The sequence below is a fragment of the Leuresthes tenuis genome, unplaced genomic scaffold (assembly GCF_036924035.1).
Source record: "Leuresthes tenuis unplaced genomic scaffold, fLeuTen1.0.hap1 SCAF_9, whole genome shotgun sequence".
Taxonomy (NCBI): Eukaryota; Metazoa; Chordata; class Actinopteri; order Atheriniformes; family Atherinopsidae; genus Leuresthes; species Leuresthes tenuis.
Window position 1 is genome coordinate 14,165,556 of NW_027325363.1, and position 15,735 is coordinate 14,181,290.

Below are 15,735 nucleotides of genomic sequence, written 5' to 3' on the forward strand. Positions count from 1 at the left end.
GCAGCATCGACTTCTGGAAGGAGCTTTAGATCGAGTTCAAGGGAATGCATTTGGTTGCACACAGTTGGCCTTGGGCCTGATTTTGTGTGTTTCCTTGCTTCTACTTTGGCTCTTTTTTTTTTTTTTATCTGAAACATTAAATTTATCCCAAAAGAGAAACATAAATGAAAAGAAAATATGGGTATGATTTAAAAAAAAAAACACACACACACACACACGACAGGTTTATTACACTAACATCAAAAATCAAAGTTGTTATTATTGCTGTTCTTATTATTAGAGTTTAGCTGTGTGTGAACGCACAAAGTTTTGGGGACAAATGATCCATTATTTTTTTGCGTTTCTAATCAGGAATGGTGTGTTTTTTGCAGTGTCATCATAGCCAGACTATATCGCTTCATACTAATCCTCAGTGGAGTTTTTTTTTAAGCCATTAGGATGTTAAATAGCAGCTAAACGCTTAATTATGGTGCCTCTCGCGATGCGTTGCCATTGGGCTCACTAATTAAAGTTTTTAGCTCGCTGCAACTCACCCCCCCCCCCCCCCCCCCCCCCCCTCTTAACCGCCTAAATGAACGCCTATATTTGAGTAAATAAATAAGCAATGCTCACTTTGTGACGAAGGTGCAATGGTGCGGGGAGAGGGCAATTAAGCAGCGCGAGGAGGCAACATACAACCAGGCGAGAAACTTACTGCGAGATTTTGTAAACGCCGGGATAAATTGAATGCAAAATTAAGCATGTTTATTGATAATCTATATAAAGCCCCATTTCCACACAGGAGCCCAACAATCCACCTGATAAATTATTAACGACGTTTCAGCTTAAACCTGAGGCATTAATTACTATTAATTCTGCTGCATCTGAAAGCAGGATGGATTCAGACAGAGTGTCAAACAGCCTCTTTCATGTGTTTGCTGTAAACGCTCCTGTTATGCAGTTGATCCACAGTGCTGGTCGCTTCACCTTCGCTCCCTGTTTTTTTTTTTGGGGGGGGGGGGCTTCGTGGGGTAATTGATTATTTTAATCAGCTGGGAATTGCCGCGCTGCTACGTCTGCCCTGGCAGCTCTGTTTGTGGGCTTCTTGTAGTCTTAGCAGACGATCTCATGCAAATGCAGTGGCATTTTACATATGCAGCTCCCTAAGATGTTTGTGGTGTACGGGTAGGTGAGATCAAAACGAAATGACAAACTCAGACTGTTGGTTTATGACACATGTATTCTTGTGAAATGTTTTCCATGGACTGGACACTGACACTGAAATAGATCAGCTGAAATGGCGTATGAAATATTGTAAGTGTTATTTCTTTAGATGTGCTGCTTTATTGAATTAGCACATAGATTGTTATGAAACAACATAATCTACAGGTGTTAAAATGGACCTCACTGGAGCAGGCACCACTTATACATACAGAGATGGAAATGTGTCTGACCTACCGACACGCCGAATTAAACTTCAAATCAAGCTATTATTAGTAGTATTATTATTATTCAATTAATGTATTCTATTTCAAAGTTTTACACAAAAGGCAACTTCACACACACACATGCACAAAAAAAGGTGTGAGCAAACGAAAAAAAATTACAGTAGTTAATGTTGGTTCAAGTCCAAAGAGACATAATTCAGAGCAAGCAGTGGAAAAGCAACTCTGAACACATTTACGGGAACCGTCGCTTAATCGACTGCTCTGTGTTCGATTCCGATTCCTGGACTCATCGACGTTTCCCGGCTCGACGGGTAGAGTCTCATGAGTGCAGCATGGCTGAGTTGTGAAGCCCACAGTGGTTTAAAGGTGAGGAGCGGGACTTCCATTTTAAGGTAATGCCTCGTCTTTGCAACAGTCATCTTTCATGTAACATGTACCCACCGAAGTGAGACAAACGCTGGCTGTTGAGCAGGTGAAAACCTTCAGTCAGATTGCGGACTCTTTGCGACGATCGGTTGATGCCAGTTGAATTAGCAGAGTTAGCCTGCTAGCTAGCGGCATAACAAATGACACTTGTTTATTCATCTCGCGTGTGTACACGGCCTGCACGAGCTACAGTATTGTTATCAGAGTCACGGTGGTTTAACGGACACGTGCAACCTCACTACCGGAGGTTATTATTATGTGACAGGTTATGTTGGCTACTCCTCAGTCGTCATAAGGGCTGCAACAGTAAAGACTGTGCAGGACACACACGAATCGCCATAGACGGTTAACTTTGATAGGCCACATCCATGTCGATACCCTGGGTTTTATTTATAGATTGATAAGAGCGAAAGCTAATGAGCAACCCCTCCCCTGTGTTTCATGCCAGCTGACAGGTCGCCAGAATGGGTCGGCGATCATCTGACAGTGAGAATGACAGTCGGAGCAGGAGGAAGAGAAAGCAGCGTCGCCGTTCATCCTCTTCTTCCTCTTCTTCGTCCTCATCCTCCGGCAGCAGAGTGAGGAGCAGTCGGAGCCGGAGGTCGAGTCGCCGGAGCCGTTCTCGCTCCAGAGACAAGAGGTGAGACTGTACTGCCTCCTGATAGGAGCAGGTGGAATGGCTCTGAGTTCTGCTCGAGGCCTTCACCTACAAGAGCGCAGCTCGGGTGCTGATGCTGCAGTTCAACCTCAACCAGAAGCTGACGGGTTCAGATTGTACTTATCCACGTGTCGTTGTTGTTTTTTTTTCTTTTGTAGGAAACCTCCTTGCTTCTAGTTTCATATCTTGAATGGTCAAACCTCTCTGTAGTTGCAGAAGTAAATCAGGGGTTCTAAATCTTAGCTGTAGATTAAGATATTGTTACGATCTCACCTTTCTACCATCTGAATCAGGTCAGACATAATCATACACAGATCAGTTTAGAACTTGTTGGAATAGGCACAGGTTCTATGGCATTATGTATACAAAGATTACTCTAGAATAACTAATTATGTGTGACACAGTTATCTTATTAAAGATGGCAAATAAATTGTCAACGAGGAGAAAAATATCTGATTAAGTTACAGTCACTAAGTAACTATAGGTAAGTACAGTGTTGTTTTTGTGTGAGTCGGCTTCATTCAATTGGCTCTATGCAGAGGAAATTTGAACTTCTGTTTCTGATTGGTCTCTTGTTAACATCGGCGCCGCCTCTTGACTGCCAATCAAATCTGTACGCGTTGCTCTAAACATCCATTGCCTACCATGTCCATTCCCTGCCAACCACACCACAGCCAGTAGCCATCTGGACAAATTTGTGCCCTAAGATTGTCGTACCGTCAAAAGAGAAATTTCGATGTCAGAGTTTAAGTGTTTGTTATGAAGGTTATCAAATTGAAATAACACAAAATAGTCACATGATGTAATACATTTCTAACTGGCTGACAAATCTCCTGCATTGTATTGCATTTTAAAAGTACCGGTAGTCCTCTTAATGCTGTGGCATTATGTGTATTTGAAAAAAAAGTAATTTAGCATTTTTATAAAAGCCTCATGGTTTTGCTAAGATTATCATACATTCTGCTGTATTCAGACTCCAACAGTCTGAAACCCCCACAACTGATGCAGCCAGATGGATATTCAGATGATACATTTGATTTTTAACACTAGTGTTTTAATTTTTTTAAATTTTTTTTTGGTCGTAGCATGTCCAGGAAATAATGAGCATGATCGCTGTCACGATTGTTGCATCACTGATGATTATGTGAGAGTACAGCTGATGCGAAACTAAGACAGCTGGCGTCATATCGCCATTTATTTCTTGTGTTAAAGAAGCTAAAAAACACAGAATACGCGCGGTTGCGTTAGATGGCACAACCTGCATCCAGACTCCAGGGACACGTGAAGGCTTGGCTTTGCTTAGACGTAAACCGCTACAAAGTAATACCAGCTTTGTAAGCTCATGTTCACAATGTGAGTGACCAGTGATTTTATCTGGCACCCATCCATCTATACATCCCTCCATCCATCCATCCACAGCTGCCATTGGCTGCGTGTGGCTGCTCAGACAAGGCCAGTTGATGGTAATTATTTATGAGACTTGGTCAAGGTCCATTACTGCTGATGGGAAGTCATTGCCTGCCTGCACAGAGTAGGGCTGGGTGGGCAGTGTAAACCCTGAGACCACAGTCCCTCATCTATTAGCCGTACATTTTGATCAATTAATCAAGACCTTGCGCGTGTGTGTGTGTGTGTGTGTCTGTTGAAACCAGTTCCTTTAAATAGGCTCACATGAAAGCGAGCACATGTTTTGCAGCACTTTCAACCTGCACAGGCACAAGCAGTGTAAAGTGACCTCACATGTGGTAAAACAGAGGAGTGCTTATGTTCTGGGTGGGTGACATCATGACCACATAATTAACTTGTGTATGTAAGGAGAGTAATTGTAACCTTTTACTGTGTATATGAGATGCACAAAAAGGGAGCTAGATGATAAAAAGTGTTTTGAGAATGAATGAGAGAGCAACTTCTTCAGAGTTGTAGTGTATTCATCCAAAAGGCTTCTGTGCTAACGGTTATTTCCTCCCTCACATATGTGTTTTACTGTTTGTGGAAAGTTGTGAGCTAATACTACCTTCCAAAAATCCTCTGCTCACCACTGTGTTTCTTCTGTGTAATGTGTGAAGTGGTTTTGCAGAGCGGCTGTGGAAGTTATTTCATGAGGCCCCACTCCCGGGATCCAGCCTTTAGAATACTAATGGATCTATTGCTGCGCTACTCTAAGTGGTACAAATCTGGTTTGATAGTTCAGCCTCTGTGTTATTTGTGCAGCTTGCCTTTTTCTTTTCTCCTCCTCTGTCTTGTCAAGGTCCCACAGGACCGGGTTTGTCTATTTTTTTCCTTTTTTTTTTTTAGGGATTGCTAAAAAAAGATCTAGTCGTTTTGGGCTTTGGTGAAACAAAAGAAGAGATTTTTAAATCATGGATATTGCACAAACTGTTTGTGCCGTAGAGAAGGTGGTTTTCTGCATTTGCGCTCAACCCCATGAATGTCTCCTGCTTCGTGATATCAATGGGAACACGGTGTGATTGTTGTTTGGAAAACAGATGCTCCGCACACTGCTGTAGCCACAATAAAGAGCAGCAGAGCACCATGGAGCCCTTGTGTAGGATCTGCAGGGCAGCGTGCTTGGTTTGCAGCTTTGGGCCACAGTTGAGTGCGTTCACTAATATGACTAAGCTGTCGGTGCTGCTCATAACAGGTTCCGTTGTCACAGACTTAATTGCTCTTGAAATGATAAGAACAGATCAGACGTGCCACATTCACTTCTACAGCAGAAGGAGGAATTTCAGATGAGCTGCAGTAAACAGATTTTTCCCCTCTCTCTGCATTCAGAGCAAATACCTATGTTTTAAGTTTTCCGCTCTGCCTGTGCCCCGCGGTGTGACTTTCAGCTCCACTGACGGAATGAAATGTTTGTTTTTTTTAATCTGTCCGTTCGCTTCAGGAGAAGAAGACGTTCCAGCAGCAGCTCGTCCCACAGTTCATCTCGCAGGAGGAGGAGTCGGAGTGCGGAGAGAGACAAAGGGAGGAGCCACCGTTCACACAGGTCGCGCAGCCGGGACAGGAGGTACAGTAGCCTCTGGGACCTTTCATTCACTCACCTGGGTTTTAGCTCAGCCTTTTTCCCGACTTTGACCACACAGAGCAAAGAAGTGACGAGCGGCGTCGCCGTTATTTAGAACTGGAAAAACAATTTCCCAAGCCGGCGTGTGGAATGCCGTCGCAGATTTTTCTGGTTAAAGAAAAAAGGCACTTTTGAAGTTTATTGTAGGGTAAACAGATCATTTTGTATTTACGTCTTGTGTCATCAGATGTAAGCACATGGAAACTTGCATCTCAGGGCTGAATTACTGTTTTGCGTGTGCGTGCATACAGTCTCAGTTTGAATTCCCTGACACTTTTCCAATGTGCATATTGATGAAGTGGAGGCACGCAGAGACAGCAGGTCATATGCTACAGCCGTCCAATCTGTCTGGCCAAATTCAGCTCCCCCTTTCACTCATTAGTGAAATTAAATCATCATTAGCCCTACATACTTTGTTGAAATATCATTGTGTTATGGCGGACATTTTTTTCTATCCTTTTTCTTCCAAAGGACAAGTTACTCATGCAAAACTAATGTGTGCACACCTGCGCCACACACTCAGTCAGCCATAGCGAGGCTTGTATCCCTTTCAGAAACATAAAGAGAAAGTCGCTGTGTGTGGTGATCCATGTCATTAGCATAGCTAATCTGCTGCTAATGAACCAGTAAACTGCGCTGTTTTTAAATCCCTTGCACACACACAGCCACAAACGCATAAAAACACGCACAGATGCACAAGTAAAGCAAAGGTTGTCATAATATATGCGCGAGCAAGGCCCTTTGTTTACTTGTGTATGGCTGCGGGGGAGAGCAGAGATCATTTTAATCACAAAGGAAAAAGTGTTTTAATATCTTCATTACAGACATTTTTAGGATGAAGGGATGCTTCATCCGAGATGTTTTGACACGTGTGGTTTATGGCGCCATGGAATTACACCACACTTCAACTCTCCAACCACAGGCTCTTGCATAAGCAAACCAATTTCAGTGCTGCACCGTGCGCTTAAACCATTTATAAGGAAGAGTCAGCCAGGAGGTTTGCACACGTTGTCTCTCTACTCTCTGCGGTACGGTTGCAGTCACTCACAGAACTGCTAGTGATTAAAACATCAGTCAAAAATGGCATCGCTGGTGTGGTGCGAGATGAAAGGTGGAAGGGATTTGGGAGATTTGGAACTACAGTCGACGACATCGGTGTTTACAAACACTGCAGTGTGATTAGGAGGGCTGCGTTGTGTAATCGGCTTAGCGGCGAGCAAAGGAGCAGGTGGGATGGGCTGGTGTTGCTGCGCGAGTGTGGTGGGATGTTGTGAGGTGGAGGTAGGGATGTGCAAAATGATGACACTGATGATAAATTTATGCCGTTAAACGATGACAGCTGCAGTTTGTGTCTGAAAGGTTTTCATCGCGGACGCACGCGCTCCTGTTTGAGCGGGCAGACGTCTAGTTGTCGTTTCGTAAACGGCGCTAGAAATGAAATGATTAGCTTGAGTCATTAAAATAATCAGAAGCAATGTTTCTAACTGACAAATCACCAGTTCTTTTTTTCAAGAAAATTGTAAAAGTTTTTCTGGCTCCAGCTTATAAACTGGGATCATTTTCTCTTGTCGTCATCTTGTGCAAGAATATACTTGAATATCTTTGGGTTTCAGACTGCTTTTTGGACCAGAAAACAAAAAAAATACTCATGTTCTTCTTATGCTTTGTAGACCAAATAGTTTTCCAGTTCATTAAGAATGTAGTCATCAGATTGGTTGATTATTAAGGTAACTGCATTGACTCAAAAAGGAAAGAAAATGATGTGGCTCATCTTGCCGTCAGGGTTTTCGGAATCCTGTGCATCTCTTTGGGACACTGGATATTCTACACCTTGTAGGAAATGAAAGCAGGTTGCTGTGCACAGGTGCCACGGCTGCCATTAGTGCTCTGCGAGTGCGTGTGGGTGAGAACGCCCGAGCTGGCTGTGAGGCTGGCTGATGGATCAGAGGAGGATTGTGTGGACAGGACCTCATGATTGATACTTAGATAGGTTATGAGGGGCTGCCTGCCACCCCCGACCAGGCCACGCCAGACCGGCACGTTCAGAATGTGAAAGATAGGAGCGTGCAGATAGTGACTTGAGTAAGGAAAAAAGAGGGGTTGAAGTTGGAAGAGAATGAGAGGGGGGGGGAGTGCAGGTTGAGTGGAGAGGATCCTAAATGGGGAAAGTGAAGAGGAAAGACAAAAGCTAGCAGCAGTAGGGAGAGCAGATAGACTTGAGAGGTATATTATTCAGAAGAAATGAGAATAATAACGTCCGCGTCAGAATATTGGACCATAGTGCGCCGTCGTAAGTTGAAGGGAGAGAATATTATTACCTTCTTTTCAATCTTCCATGTATAAATAAAAAATAAAGAGATACATGAAATAAGAATAATGCTCCATCATGTGTTTACCATCTATTGTTGCATCCTCCTTCTCTTCTCTTTCTCCTTTTTTTTCCTGCCCTCAATCAGAGGAGGGCCAGGTCCCCCAGAGGCAGTCAATCTTACCCTGAAATGTAAAACAGACAAGAGGAGCAGATTACCTATTTGCCATTAATGTTTATTCTCTTTGATGTAAGCAGGCATATCAGGCAGCGCATGTGTGTGTGTGTGTGTGTGTGTGTTGTGCCTCCATGTGTGCGCACTGTCAAACGGGCATGTGTGAGGTTCTGATTGAGCATACGCACGCAAGTGCGGATTTGCGTGAATGCATGTTAATGGGGGAGGCGTCACAGCCTAGTCCGTTGGGGGGGGGGAAGAATAGAGTGGAGCATGGCAGCAACAGTGATCTGATGTGTACCCAGTCCAACAAAGATGACACGGCCTCTCATCACACCCTGGATCACAGGCACATTTTTTTAGGTGAGCGTTGTAATTCTCTGCTTTTATTGGAGGCCACAGCAGGGGTTACATGTGTGTGGCTCAGTCAGTCACTCTGTCACTCCCTCATTCACAACAGTTTTAAGAGGCCTATTGAAAGGTGTGGAGGAATGGCTGGTGTTGCAATTTCACCATTTGACCAGTCCAAGAGAAGCACAGTACATCATTCTCCATTAGGTTTTTCCCTTTGGAAGGCACGGCCCCACATGGGTTAGCATTCACTGCAGGACACAGACAAACACTAGCATTTTCCTCATTAATATTTCAGGGCTGTGTCGAGTTAGCAGGGCAGAGTGCTTGCGTCAGGGTTTAGCCCCGTGAACACTGAGGTAACTTCATCGCTGCATGGCTTTCTTGAGTCAAAGGAGAGCGAGACCTTTAATTATCCGTCTGTCCCCTCGAGGAAACGGCAAGTTACACACACCACCCAGCCTGCCAGGTTAGCCCGCCACATTAAGGGTTTTTTTCAGTCGTATTTGAGTCGGAGAGGTTAGGATGGGTTCAGATCTAGTTTGTGGTGAGAGCAATTGGCCGGGATATTTAGTCTGGACAGAGGGTTCGGGGGGGGAACCACGCATGTTAAAGTTCTCTACTGAATAAACTGTGCTCCTTAATGAGGAAGTTTCCTGTTGACACGACACATGGGATGTAGAAATAGGGAAATTACACAGATTTGTCCTGTTCTTGTAATTTGATCAAACTAAAAAAAAAAGCTAAAATATGCCACTGTTATTGTTTTTTAAAAACCCAAATATGCTAACTGCTGTACTCGAAATTAGTTTTCTTTTGCATGTTTACGTTTTTATATATATATATATATATATATATATATATTTGTACATACCAGTACATGCTGGTGCAAAAGGCTTGCAGTAATTAGGAACCGAGCAGAGACATGCTCAACCTGTTTTCCATGCAAACGTTAGCCTTCTAACTGGTTTACCCGTGTTGATGTAGCTACAGTCAGCAAAACACTTACATGTGTCCCTATGGGACACATTTCTGTCCTTACCCAGAAAGGTCAGAGGTATAGGTTGAGGAAAATATTCATCCTTGAGTTATATACTGTAGGGTCAGTGCCTTGGCTTGGGATATTTAAGCAGGTGTCTAGTTTTGTACCCCAGCGGTTGACACATAGTCTTCCTCTAACCACTTGGCCACGCAGCGATGTCTGACTTGTCTGCGAAATGTTGCAACCCCGATGTTACAGCTCCATAACACGGACTCGGCTCTGTGCACAGGGGGATCTCAGAAGGACTCCGCGGATGCGTGCGCACGTGCACGCGCGTGCACACGACGGACTTGAGCGATGACCTGGTATTTATTTCACACAGCAATTTCCCCCGTATGAGATGAGGTGTCGTACATCTGCTAGATAGCTTTTTCTGCCTTGCTCCGACACGGAGTTGTGCGCAAGGTCATCCGGGGCAGCTCGGGGAGAGGGGAGAGAGTTGAGGTGAGGAACTGAGGGGAGGAGCGGACAGGTCTTCCATTGGGAGCAAAGGACGGCGGGGGCAGTTGAGTGCGAGAAGACAGAGGCAGGGTGGGGAAAATCGCCGACTTTATTGTGAGTGAGTTGTGTGGCCTCCCAGCTTTCGTTGCACCTGGGTCAGCGGTTCCCCCGTTGAGTGTCTCGGTGGGGATTTCTCAGTACATTCATGTCCATCCTATTTTAATTCACACAGTTTTAGAGTGTACTGTGCAGTGTAGCAGGTGGTTTTGGGTGTTGCTGGCTTTACAGGGGAAAGGCCTTAAGTGTGTTTTGAGGACATGACAAGGGGAAAATCTGTGAGATATTGCTGTTATTGGAGAACCATAACTCATTATTGGAGGTGCTGATGGATGCAAAATAAAACTAAGAGGCGTGTTAAAAAGCCTGAAATCCTCTTCTTTTTTTTTAAGACGCAACATCTTGGAGTTCTCACATATGTGTGTGCAGTTGTCTTTGGTTTGTCAAGAGTGTTTCTGCTCTGGAATTTAAGAGCAGGCTCCTGGTTGTTTTTTTTTTGTTGTTTTTTTATCCATCTGTCTGTTACTCCATGGGCTCTCAACATCTCCTCCTCTCCCCTTTCCACATGATGGCATTTTGCCCTTTCTTCCTTCTTCCCCTATTACTAGACTTGCAGAGTGTTGATTTAAACTGAAAGATGACCTGGTTTGGTTCAGCTACGTCTTCTCGACTCCATAAAAATCAACACGCTTCCAGTCGCGAGATCTGAACGTGTTTGTTGTTGTTTCTCCCTTTTCCTCTCTCTTTCTGTCTTACTCTCTTTCCGTGTTGTCTTTTTTTATTTATCTGCTGTAAAGGCCAGTCAAGCGCTGCTCAGCTTTGTTGTCAGAAACCTTTATTTACCAAAGGGAGGAATAAGTGACTGACACAGACAGCCTCTTTCATCCTGGCTCGCCGCAAGCAGTGTTCCCCTCTCCAGCCAGAGGGACCCCCCCCACCCCCACCCCTCCCACACCTCTCGTCTCCTCTCCTCTCCTTTCACTTCTGCCAAGCCCCCCTCTCATCACACCCCTCCATCCTGAAGGCTCACAACACACTAGCCCACTCCCTTGGGTAGCAACCTAGCTGTTGTATCTGCACTGAGAAGCATACACACACACACACACACACACACACAAACAGAAAAACCACTACATCAGTCCTCTTCCACAGAGTCAAATGAGGGAGGTAGTTCGATGGGCCCAAACAAAGACTTATTTAATCAAAGACTTGTCCCTTTTTTCATTTTCTCCAACTATTAAACAAATGTGAAACAATGCCAAATGAAGCCTGCTGTGCTGTGTCCTCAGTCGGAGAGGCAGGCGTCTCGTTTTAGATGTTGGGTGAAAGTCGGGTCTCTAAGGCATCGGTTGCTTAATCATTATGTCAGAAATGATTTGAGGACCCCGATTTGTGTTTAAATCCGAAGGTGATTTCAGATATATGGCAGGACATCAGCATAGTTGTGAAGTGAGATAAATTCTTTTGAAAATAAGGGAAACTTGCAATTTTACTCCAAGTTTTAGTAATGCAATCAGGGAGTTTTAATCTGTAGATGAAAATAGCATGAAAAGTCAGTCATCTTTTTAACCTGTGTTGCTTTCAGTCACTGTAAAGAGGAAGAGATTCTTAAAAGTGCCTAATAACATATTATAATATTTGGCTTGTCTCTTATTGACATAGTTTACTGGTGCTAAACTAAACCCGTTTAGTGTTTAAACATGCAAACAAACAACAAAAAATAGAAATGAAAGCCTTTAATAATTTAGTAAAACACCCTGTACCACTCACAGTGATGGAGTGAACATATTTCCATTTAAGTAGGATTCAGTGTGCAGAAATAGGAAGCAAGTTTTTAAGGTCAAATTTTCATCTTCCTGACAGCTTTGAGAATGAAAACGAACCTTTGGTGTTCATGTATGTACAGTAAAAACATCGCGAGTGGCCTTGCATCTGCTTACGAAATACAGAATGTGTTCTATTGATGACCGAACCCCAGTAAGAGATCACTATTGTTTGGTCGAGACATAGATGCACCGTTTTGCAAATAAAACCTCCATTAATGCCAGAGACTAATAAGATTCATCCAGCCCTCGTTGTGCTTGCTTTATAACAGTGAAATGCCTCATCCGTCTGGCCAAACCAAGAGGAAGAAAATGAACACCAAATGTATCTCTCTCTCTGTCTCTCTCCCCCATTTAAGCTTCTTGAAGTTCTTCCAAATTGGGTTTTAAATGCCAATTAGGAGGTTGAATGTAGTAAAATAAAAGCAAATGCAGGCAGGATGGCCTCACCTTCTGGCTGGTTAGGCTTCAGAGAGAGCCGAGCCGGACCTTTGGCTCTCAGCGAGGCTTTGAGAGAAATATCCTGCCTAATGAACACATTAATTAGAACCATAACTATTTATAAGATGATAATTAGAAACGAAGGGAGGTAAACTGGGCTTTTCCTGCAATTAATGGAGGATTAATTACGGGAGCTAATGAAGTGGATTTTTGAAACGCGTGGAGGTGAAGTACAGAGATGTGCAGCTCGCTTTGTGATCACTGGCATAATTATTTTCTCCAGCACCAAAGCGTTTGAGGCCCTGGTCCTCGCTGGCTCAGGCCGGATAATAAGCATCATTGCATCGTTATATATGCACTTAAAAAGACTTGCCACTGAAATGACTGTCTAATTATTTCTAATTGGCAGGCCCTGTGTGTTGTCATTGAGCTGTTTGGAGCCACAGCAGAGCCCTGGGTCTAATAACGCTTAGGGCGGAGAAGGAGGGGAGAGAGAGCTTGAAAGATAGTTATACATAGAGGGAGAGAGAATAAAGAGGAGGGGAGGGGAGGGGAGGAGGGGGGAGGGGAGGAGGGGGGGGGGGGGGGGGTAGTCCTACTGGTTACCTGCTGCTCATAGCTGGACCTGAACACTGGCCCCCTCTGCCACTCTCCCAGCAGGTCCCAGAATTCCGGCCCGGCGCACTCAGAGGTCACATTGCCCTGTAGTCGATTTTAAAAAAAAAAAAAAAAAAAAAAAAAAAAAAAGTTTTATTTTGTGGTGATTATTTTTCCCAGCTTCCGCTTTGAATTGATGCGCAGATAAACGCCGCCGTCTGTCCGCAGTTCTTCTCTCGCTCTTAAACGTACAACACGTACAAGGAAGGGGAGGGGGAAGGTGTGTTTATGTGCCGCGTGTGATTCTGTGGCCAGGTTTTTGAGCCGGCCCTCGGAGACCGGAGCTCCGAGCACACATGGACAAACCTCAGTCGGCTGCGAGTGCCTTGTACTCCAGATATATACTACGGTTCAAACCATATGGATACTTGGAGAAAATACTGGCACGGTCATACTCAGACTAATACTCAGTGTGGACTTTCTGGCATACGTTTATCAATGGATTTTTAAGCATAAGCTAATGTGTTCTTGTTAACAATATTTGAGACACTGATCTCCATTTAGGCTGTGTCAGATTCACATGCAGGTCCTGCATGTTTACACCCGCTGTCTGTTTCAGGAGTTTTTATCGATAATTTAGGATTTCGTCTGTGAGCACCTCACTTAACTCATCCTAAGCAGAGCCTCGTGTGTCGCTCCTGCCAAAAAAAACCCTTTGTCACCCCCCCCTCACCCCCCTTGAACAATTTGGGAGCAAATTGCCTGCTAATGGAACCACTGCCTGCACTTGTCTGTTAACCTTGGACAAGCAAAGCAAGCACACAGACACACACTCACATGTGGTTTCCCTCCCACATGTAGTAATTTATTTGTGGAAAAAAAGTGGAGGGGGGGGGGGGAATGAGAAAGGATGGCAGAGAAATGTAACAAAGATCATGGGCGCCTTGACTGAAACCTCGACAATCTTTTTGAAAGTAATGAAACACTTTCTCACCGTGCGTATGAGGTTTTCTGTTTGAAATTTGTCTTCCTTTTTGCTCTATCCACTTGGGTTTTGGCAGAGCCGAGGACGCGAGGAGGAAGCCGAGATAGATAGATTGGCCAAAGGATACGTGGCCAACTGTCGTATGATTGGTTGTACAAAGCAGAAAAGCCTCTGTGACTGGCTGAACAGAGGATTTGACGTTGCAGTTTTTTTGGCTTCAAATCAAACCAGGAAAATGTACTCATTTTTGAATGCAGTCAACAGTTTTGTTGGTGTGGAAGTTGGCCAGATATTTCTTAAAAAGTCATTTGGATATTGACGACACACAACCTACTGACAAACGGCGACGATATAAAGAAATAAAATAGCCTCAAATAGGAAAACTTAGAAAAGTGTTCATTTTGAATCCCATTCAGAGATCAAAGAGATGAATTTCTGAAACATGAAGGAAAGTCAAAGGTTTGTATTTCTGTCTCATATTCTGTCTAATCATTCAGGTCTGTGCTTCAGTACAAAACTCCATCAACCAGCCACGATTTTAAGATATCTGCCTTCTGTGTGGGATCCCTCTAGTTTTTTTTTACAGGGTCTGTGAGTAGAGTAGAGTCTGTGAAGCGACAGCTGTGTAGGAGGGGAGAGGCTTTTTCTCTCCGAGGATGTGAGTGTTTTCTCTTTCTTTTCATTTCTTGATCTCTTTTTCTGCGTTCATTTCTCCCTCTCTTTGTTCCGCCCCGACAGCAGTTCATAAAAAATGAGTTCTACTAACTTCTTTACGAGGCAAGTCTCTGTTCGGTCAGAAGACGACTTTGTTTTTCCAGCGACGAGGCGAAACCAGTAGGGCTGATTTATTATTTTTTTTTAAATAAAAAAAAAAAACTTTTATACATTTTTTTTATTTTTTATTTAAGCAAGACACTTCTCCAGTTGGGTCTTGGGTGTTTAATCAAGTGTAGTTTCCCTTTAGTAGTGGAATGTGTGTCTGCTTTTTGTCGGCCCATTGCTCGATGCCTTTTACAGTCCACCCACATGGTTTGTCTCAGCGTTTATGATTTTTCTTATACGGGAGTTGTGAGGTTCCTAAATCACTTAAGCACACGGGCCAAGCCGTCCACATTTAAACAATAAAAGGCTGTTATGCTAAGGGCCCTCAGATCTCCTACCACTTCATAAATACATGCGTATAAAAGGCAGAAAAATACATCTTCCCTGAGCAGAGAGAGTTTAGGGGGGAGGGGGGGGGGGGGGGGGGTGTCTGAGAGCACACCTGCTAATTGGAGCCAGCTTGATGTGAAGTATGGCTGTCTGCTCTGTCTTCTCCGTAAGTCCCAATTTCTTTTTCCCTCTCCCTCTTTTTTTTCTTTCCCTGTTTCTTCTTGACTTTCTTGCAACTTTAATAACCCTTTTTTTCCTTTATCTTCCTCATTCTTCCCTCCGCATAGCCTCCTAATGCCCTTCACCCAGTGTCTCCTCATCGAGCCAGCACTCTTTCTCCTCTTCTGTCCTCCCTCTTTTTTTTTTTTTTATTCCTCCTTCTTCCCACCCTCTTACACATGGAGGCAGCGACAACCAAAACAACTCTCTCGTAACTCACTCGTAACCAATTGTTTTGAGCCGTGATGGATGGAAGGAGGGAAAAAGTGGGTTTCATTTGCGTGGAGTGGCTGTGAGCGAGTTGGCAAGTTAGCACCTAGTCGAAGCGAGACCTCCACTTGACCTTGTGTCTGGACCGAGTGGCTGAGCCTGGCCACTCCCCACCCGGTTACAACCCCCGGCTTCAGCTGCTAATGGGTGTCATGTCGAGCTGCGGCTGCACAGAGGTCAAAGGTTGCGGGTGCACACCAGACGGCCAAGTTTAGGATTGCGATGAGGAGGCTGACTGACACTGGGCATATGTGCCAATGAAGACGCACACAGCTTTGAGAGGCACGCAAACACAG

General features: G+C 44.2%; 1 protein-coding gene across 2 annotated transcripts in view; it reads left to right on the forward strand.

The window, feature by feature from the left end:
• Positions 1-1,734: 1,734 nt before the first annotated feature.
• The window catches only part of rsrc1 (arginine/serine-rich coiled-coil 1), a 106,095-nt gene continuing 92,094 nt past the window's right edge, over positions 1,735-15,735 (forward strand). The window contains exons 1-3 of one of the 2 annotated variants that reach the window (XM_072392462.1): positions 1,735-1,819; positions 2,302-2,493; positions 5,399-5,521. In XM_072392462.1, coding sequence (XP_072248563.1) covers positions 2,318-2,493; positions 5,399-5,521 — 299 coding nt within the window. In that variant the 5' untranslated portion in view covers positions 1,735-1,819; positions 2,302-2,317. The remainder of the gene's footprint in view (positions 1,820-2,301; positions 2,494-5,398; positions 5,522-15,735) is intronic. The other variant, XM_072392461.1, reaches the window with a different exon arrangement.